Consider the following 8,319-nt stretch of genomic DNA (forward strand, 5'->3'; position numbering starts at 1 on the left):
GAGACAAAAGAGGGAAAGGAGAGTTGGAAGTACTGAGAAAGAAATCACAAAGAAATTGTTAAAAAAATATATAATACTAGACATTAAGCCCGTTACAATAACGGGTGCTAGAACAGTAGTCCATAAACATTAGTAGGAACAGTCTATATTAAATGGCAAGGGACCTTTTACCTCATTAATTTTTTTCTGTAAAATGCCTGTAATCTTCTCTGACAGCAATACTGGCTTTGCTGTCTGTAATATGCGTTTAATTTTCTGTCACAACGGTGGGCAATCAGCAGATTCTCCCCAGCAACTGATGTAATGTGCGCGAAAATAAATTACTTTTAAAAGTCATCGTATTGTAATATCATGAAAATTGTATATTTAGGAAAACCCCTTCAACGACTGACACTTTACATTTTACCAGGCCAAGCTTCTTAATCGCAAATCTGACATCCATCGTGAACACTTGCACAACAATGGGGAAGCTGGTCTCCGCGTCTCAGTACCCAATTGGATTTTTCGTGTTTTATGTTTTAGGTCTTACCTCATTTTCCGAAAGCCGATTGGATCGGGTGCGCGATATTGTATAGATCCCGCCCTCTCTGTCTTGTGCGACACGTCAGGCGGCCTTTGAAGCATCGCACCGAGCCCTGTGCATGCGCACTTCACCAGAAGACACACACACACGGACACTGGACGCACATAGGGGTTTTATTAGAGGATGAAGTAATATGAAAATACAGCAAATACAGTTTTGAAAACATGTCAGAGATGTGATATTCATAAATATAAAATAACTTTAATGACAGCTTTTTCTGTAATATTTTGATCATTTTATATTTTTGTTATATTGCAAAATTTTATAATCATTGTTACAATTCATATTATTTTAAAGGTAAAAACGATTTCTAAGTAGAAAAACCCAAGCCGGTTGTAAAATCAAAAATTAAAGGGTTCTTCACCATCCCTTCTATGTTTATCTCTCTCTCTCTCTATATATATATATATATATATATATTCATGGCATTCATAGTCTGAATCACAATCTGATTGTATGGGTGGTTACCTACCAGGTAACGCTTGTGGTTGGTCAGCAAGTCGGCTAACATCCGCCACGGTGCCCTCTTTCAGTTGCGAGAAGCAGATCATAGAATGGTTGAAATAGTTTACTGTCAAATAATGCAAACAGTACACGACACGTGTTTCGCCCTAATTCTGGGCTCATCAGGCGTACACACTCACTGCATCCCCTCTCGGGAATCGAACCTCGAATGTCGGCGCCAGAGGTGAAGCCCCTAACGCTGCGCTACGGTGTGTGGTTCGTTCATTTCACAGCATGTAGATCGGGGTAATTACATTCATGGCATTCGTAGTCTGAATCAGAATCTGATTGTATGGGTGGTTACCTACCAGGTAACGCTTGTGGTTGCTCAGCAAGTCGGCTAACATCTGCTACGGTGCCCTCTTTCAGTTGCGAGAAGCAGATCATAGAATGGTTGAAATAATTTTACTGTCAAATAATGCAAAGAGTACACGACACGTGTTTCGCCCTAACACTCACTGCATCCCCTCTCGGCAATCGAACCTCGAACGTCAGCACGAATGCCATGAATGTAATTACCCCGATCTACATACTGTCAAATGAACGAACCACATGCCGTAGCGCAGCATTAGGGGCTTCGCCTCTGGCACTGACGTTCGATTCCCGAGAGGGGATGCAGTGAGTGTGTACGCCTGATGAGCCCAGAATTAGGGCGAAACACGTGTCGCGTACTCTTTGCATTATTTGACAGTAAAACTATTTCAACCATATATGCAGTATATATATATATATATATATATATATATATACACACAAGTCAATGTGTGTGTATGTATATTCCAGCATCACTGCCGACCGACTGGAGCGATTTACAGTACATGAAACTTGGTACACATGTTTCTCACTGGTCGACTAAAAACACTGTCGGGTGAAATCAACCTTAACCCACCCCCTTCTGGGTAGGGTGGGGGGTGATGTTGCGCTCTTGTATGCATGTTATCATCCAGTGGACACTCCAAACGACCACCAGAGGGCGAACTGGAGGTGACTGCCAGCATTCTTTATGTTTGAGCGCCACCGAGCCCCTGTTGCTTTTGAAATTAAATCGAGTTGTCCGGTTACAAGCGTCAACTGGATGATAACATACATACAAGACCGCAAGACAAGCACACGAGTGAGTCTTCGTGGTTTGCTAATTTATTTTTAAAGGTGTGTTTTTTTTATTATATTTTTCTCAAACAATTAAAAAATAAAAACACTTTATTTTCCTCCCAGGCAACGCTGGGTATTTCAGCTAGTATAAATATATAAATGTTCCTGTAAAAAATAGAAATTATTTGCTTATTTTTTTTCTATCATTTTTAACAGTGAATTTCTGTTTTTTCATTTAATAAATTGTTCAACGTACCTATGCGACTCAAACCACCTACAACTGAACACCAGCAAAACAAAGGAGCTGGTGGTGGATTTTAGGAGGCCCAGACCCCTCCTGGACCCCGTGATCATCAGAGGTGACTGACTGTGTGCAGAGGGTACAGACCTATAAATACCTGGGAGTGCAGCTGGATGATAAATTAGACTGGACTGCCAATACTGATGCTCTGTGCAAGAGAGGACAGAGCCGACTATACTTCCTTAGAAGGTTGGCGTCCTTTAACATCTGCAATAAGATGCTGCAGGTGTTCTATCAGACGGTTGTAGTGAGCGCCCTCTTCTTACACAGTGGTGTGCTGGGGAGGCAGCATAAAGAAGAGGGACGCCTCACGTCTGGATAAACTGGTGAGGAAGGCAGGCTCTATTGTAGGCACGGAGCTGGACAGTTTGACATCTGTGGCAGAGCGACGGGCACTGAGCAGACTCCTGTCAATCATGGAGAATCCACTAAACAGTGTCATCTCCAGACAGAGGAGCAGCTTCAGCGACAGACTGCTGTCACCGTCCTGCTCCACTGACAGACTGAGGAGATCGTTCGTTCCTCCCCCACACTATGTGACTCTTCAATTCCATCCAGGCGGGGTAAACGTTAACATCATATAAAGTTATTGTCTGTCTACATACCTGCATTGTTATCACTCTTTAATATTGTTTTTTATCAGTATGCTGCTGCTGGAGTATGTGAATTTCCTCTTGGGGATTAATAAAGTATCTATCTAAATTCTCGAATTGCCCCCCTAAAAAATCAAATTGCGCCCCAACGTTGGGAATCACCACTCTAGAGCTTTTTTACCTTTCTGATACTCCAGTGTCCAGTACAATACAATTTATTTTTATATAGCCCAAAATCACACAAGAAGTGCCGCAATGGGCTTTAACAGGCCCTGCCTCTTGACAGCCCCCCAGCTTTGACTCTCTAAGAAGACAAGGAAAAACTCCCAGAAAAACCCTTGTAGGGAAAAAATGGAAGAAACCTTGGGAAAGGCAGTTCAAAGAGAGACCCCCCTTTCCAGGTAGGTTGGGCGTGCAGTGGGTGTCAAAAAAAGGAGGTAAATACAATACAATACACAGAACAGAACAAATCCTCAATACAGTATAAAAATAAAATTTTACAAGTACGGAGCAGAATTTAACAGTAGATGATATCACATAACTAGGGGGCTCCGCCCCCTGCTCGCTTCGCTCGCCAACCCCTGGTGTTGGGAATGACAAAGAGCGTGATGTATGAATGAGATTCCAGGTCAGAACTTGTAAGGTCAATGAAGATGGTTATTGTTGTGATCAGAGTCAAGTTTGTCAGAGCTTAGAAAGAGTTGTGTCTCTCCAGGAAGTAATGGAATGACTTGGGTATTTATGTTTTCCACATTAATATTTTTTGGACATAATATAGTGCGTTGTGTTAAAAGGGGCATTTGGTCTAATGAGATTGCTGTTCCAAATCTCTCTGTAACTAAGTCGTCGCAGATAAAGGCTTGAGGAATTGTAATAATATGTGGCTGAAGTCCATCTGTATTGGTGAGTGTACCATCTCTCAGTTGTAATAAGCAATTGTTATGATCTGGTTCTGGACATCGTATCTTTTTTACTAACTGTATCTTTTGAAAGCAATGCCAATTGTCTGCGTATTTTAAGGTGCACTGAACAATAGCTGAGCGCATGGCATCTGGAAGAATAGCTAATCACTGTCTTAAATCTCCTCCTCATAAAAGTACCTTTCCTCCAAAGCGAATATTATTATTCATAAACGTTTGTAGAAGTTTATGAATGGTGTTGAGTAAGTGACTTCATGCCATTGTACATTCATCAATAATTAACATTTTTTCAAGACGGATGTCACGTGCAGTGCCACCGTTAATGTTCATAGTGGATACCGATTTGTAGGATCTAATGCAGTTGATAAAGATTTCACTTTCAGGTACATCGTTAGTTAGAAGCTCCTGTAGATATTCAGTATATGAATGTAAAGAAGGCAGTCTAATTTGACCCTTTTGATAACAACGTGTAAATGTATTACTTGTATTGCCAGTTGTTTCTTCAGGGAAGTGAACTGAATGACGGTGATTGCAAATGACATTCATTAATCCGAATGAATTTTCCTGGTGTATGTTTTGCTTGTGCCGTTTGAGAGGCCCGTTGTTGCATGTGTAGTATTTGGGACGTGTTGTTTTGGAGCTGTAATCGATTTGCCTGTGCTGTGTGAGAAGCCCGTTGTAGCCTTCCTTGCCGTTAACGTATGTCTGAGACGGGAGGTGTTTCGTTTTGAATCCGTGCCTGTTGCGATGCAGCACTTTGATTGATAGATTGCGTCATGTGGATCTAGGATGTAGATTTGTGCATATTTGCGTTGTTGATTTGTTTCAGGGTGCACTGTTCCAATGCGATGCAGTATTTGTGCACATATGCGAAAGCAGTATGGGCCATTGCCTTTTGGTGGCCTGATATTTACTCCGGTAGATGCAAAAGCAAATGAACTATTGTAGGATCTAATGCAGTTCATAAAGTTTTTACTTTTAGGTACATCGTTAGTTAGAAGCTTTAGTTGAGCTTTGCGTTTTTGGAGTCGAGACATTTTTTCTTTTAGAAATATGGATAAGTAATAAGGAGTATTGCACTCACTGTTAATATGGAGCCTTTTCTGCGGTTGAACGGTTAATAGTGCCTTATTGTAAAGAGATCCACCTATGCTGCATAGCCGTCTATTTTGTTGTTTCTTTCGTGTTCGTGTGTTTGTTCCTGTTATCCTTTCCTTTTCGTTTTGTACCCGTGACCGTGTATTCATGACTTGTTTCTTTCTCAGCATGCGAAATATGGATAAGTAATAAGGAGGATCGCACTCACTGTTAATATGTTTCCTTTTCTGCAGTTGAACGGTTAATAGTGCTTTATTGTAAGGAGATCCACCAATGCTGACACCTATGCTGTCTAGTGTGAAGGTGTTGACGTTCACTTTAGAATATGTGGCTTTGGGTGTCACTTCTTATGGATGTGTGTGTGGGGGGGGGGGGGGGTGAGGATTGTTGTTGCGCGAGCATCTTCTTTCTTTTTGTGTTCCTGTGTCTTGTTGAATCCCCCTCTTTGTGTGTGTCCCGTCCCTTGCTTGTAGGGTCCGTGGGGTGGTTTTGTGTTCTTTTTTTTGTGTTCCATGGGCTTGTTGAATCCCCCTCTTGGTGTGTGTCCCGTCCGATGCCTGTTGGTAGGTGCCTTGCTGTTGTGCGCGAGCCTCTTTTTTTTTTTTGGGTCTAGTTTCGTGTGCAATGTGTTTCGTGCTTTGCCTGCGTTTGAATACTTTTTTATGTGCCTTTTCCTTTTTTCGGTGCTCGTTGCGCTTCATTACTTTGACTCCTTTTTTCTGTGCTCACTCCTTTTTTCTGTGGTCTTGTCCGCCTCTCGCGGCCCCTCATCCGCCTCTCGCGGCCTGTTTTTGCGGCTACGGCCCATGGCCGGATGTCCCTGCGTCCATCTGGTTTAGCATTCTCGGTTAGTAATGTGGATAGGATTTGGATGTGTTCAGAGTCCTGGAGACCTCTGCCATCAACCTGCCTCCTCCAATTGGCCATTCCATAGCTGGGATAGCACTGGGCCGGCCAATCTGATGAAAGGACCCCTTTACGTGACGATCCCTGCGATCCTCCAGCAGAGATGACTTTACCTTTGGCAGGATGTAGATGTGAAACAATACAGCTAACCACTGTGGTTTTATGCCACCTAATAATCTTACACTTTCTGGCTGGCCTCCAATACAAAGAAAGCGGTACTCACCAAATATGCCTGCGTAATGTGTCTGGTGAAGCTCTGTGCTTCTGAACTTGGCTCCCTGTAACTTCAGCCGGGTGTTCATGACCCACATGGGAGTGGTGAGAAGCACATTAACTGTCCCTGGACAAAAAAAAAAAAAAAGAGAAAAGTCTAAAATGAACAATAAACTAAAAACTGCAGCTTGTATGCAAACCTCTCAGACACTCAACTCACAGCCACAGCGCTACGCTGTGCTTCATTTACTGCCCTCTAACCTGAGATGATGCCCATAAGCAAGTCCTTTCCCGGCTGAGAAGCAGCCTTCCCATTCGCCAAGGCTGTCTTAAGACTGTTGAATGTGTAGAAATAGACAAAGTTGGAACAGCAGAGACTGGAGATGACAGGGAACCAACCACGGTAGAGTGCAGTTCTACAAAATAAAACGGCCAGCAAAAAGTATAGAAAACGACACAAATACATACTGGTAAGCAAAATGGCAACTATCGCAGTAGGTCATTCTGGGATTGCTTATATGGTTAACCCAGAGACAGGTACTTACAGGCCTTCTTCTTTAGCGATTTCAGCCAGAATTGAAGGTGTAGACTTGGGTTTCCTGTTTGCATCCACTGGAAAAATCAGAAGAAATCGAGAAATCATCTGTCTGAACCACAGAGATAGATGACAAGAGATGTGTCCACATTTATGTGCTTCCATGTGTGCAAAGAGACGCCTGAGCTTTTTTTGCATAGATAGATAGATAGATAGATAGATGTGAAATGCACTAAAAGATAGATAGATAGATACTTTTATTAATCCCAAGGGGAAATTCACATATGATACATGTCTGTCTGTCTCCCTTTTATTAAGTACGTTGGGACATTCATTTCAGTGTCTTCAGTGTGTACACCCTGGCACTGCAGCAATTATACAGTCGGGTGCAGAAGTATTTGTACAGTGGCATAATTTTCATAATTTTGGTTCTGTATGCCAGCACAATGGACTTGAAATGAAGAAATCATCACATGATTGAAGTGTAGACTGTGACGGACATATAATCCGGGGGAACAGACATGGGCTGCACATTTCCTCCCCCGGGTCACTAGATGGCAAACCCCCCCCCCCCGGGTGGCAGTGGTGCCTCAGATTCCTGCAGGGCTCCATGGGAGATGGAGTTCTCCACAGCCCTGTTGGGACCTGGGGTGGCTACCAAGGGGTGCTGCAAGGGTTCCTGAGCCCATCTGGGAGGCTCTTCGGCCACACCCGGGAGTGCAACTGGAAACGGGTGATCAAGCACCTGGTGCACTTCCGGGTGGACTATAAAAGGAGCCAGCATCCACCACTCTGGGAGCCGGAGGACAATGCTTGCTGGGAGGAGTGGTGGTGAAGAGAAGTGTTTTGTGTTACTGTTTTTGTGCTTGTGGGACACGGGGAAAGACATGCCCCATGAGTGAAGACAATAAAAGTTTATTTGTGTTTTATACGTACCTCCGGTGTCAGGTCAGCGCCAATAAAGCGTCTTATTCCACAAGACTTTCAGCATTAATTCAAATGGGTTAAACAGAAATATTACATAAGCCGTTTAGGAAAGACAGCCACTTTTATACATGGTCCTTCCCACTTTCAGGGGTTCAAAATTATTTGGACATTTGACTGACCAGCTGTTCCATAGCCAGGTGGGAGCAGGACCCTTGTTATTTCATTAACTATTAAGCAGGTAGAAGGTGTACAGTTGATACCAAGTGTGGAATTTGCATTTGGAAGCTGTCGCTGTGAACTCTCAATATGAGGTCCAAAGAGCTGTCCGTGCAGGTAAAAACAGGCCACCATTAGGCAGAGAAGACAAAAGAAGCCCTTTAGAGAGACAGCGGAAACACCAGGTGTGGTCAAGTCAACCATTTGGTAGATTCCTAAAGAGAAGGAACCCACTGGTGAACTGAGCAACACCAGAAGGTTTGGAAAAACCACAGCAGACAACTGTGCTGGATGATCGCAGAATTCTGTCCTTGGTGAAGAAGAACAACCAAACCAAGACCACTCTCCGGGAGGAAGACCTATCATTGACAAAGTCTACAATCAAGAGAAGACTTCATGAAAGTAACCACAAAGTGCACACCACTGGTAAG

At 43.2% G+C, this 8,319-nt stretch overlaps 1 protein-coding gene across 1 annotated transcript in view; it reads right to left on the reverse strand.

Moving 5' to 3' along the window:
- LOC114661061 (peroxisomal membrane protein PMP34) overlaps positions 1 to 8,319 on the reverse strand; it is a 28,309-nt gene that overhangs the window by 11,124 nt on the left and 8,866 nt on the right. Inside the window, exons 3-5 of the mRNA XM_051933663.1 lie at positions 6,756 to 6,822; positions 6,472 to 6,626; positions 6,221 to 6,337 (exon numbers count right to left, since the gene is read on the reverse strand). Of these exons, the coding sequence (XP_051789623.1) occupies positions 6,221 to 6,337; positions 6,472 to 6,626; positions 6,756 to 6,822 (339 nt within the window). The remainder of the gene's footprint in view (positions 1 to 6,220; positions 6,338 to 6,471; positions 6,627 to 6,755; positions 6,823 to 8,319) is intronic.

The sequence above is a fragment of the Erpetoichthys calabaricus genome, chromosome 11 (genome assembly GCF_900747795.2).
Source record: "Erpetoichthys calabaricus chromosome 11, fErpCal1.3, whole genome shotgun sequence".
NCBI classification, from domain to species: domain Eukaryota; kingdom Metazoa; phylum Chordata; class Cladistia; order Polypteriformes; family Polypteridae; genus Erpetoichthys; species Erpetoichthys calabaricus.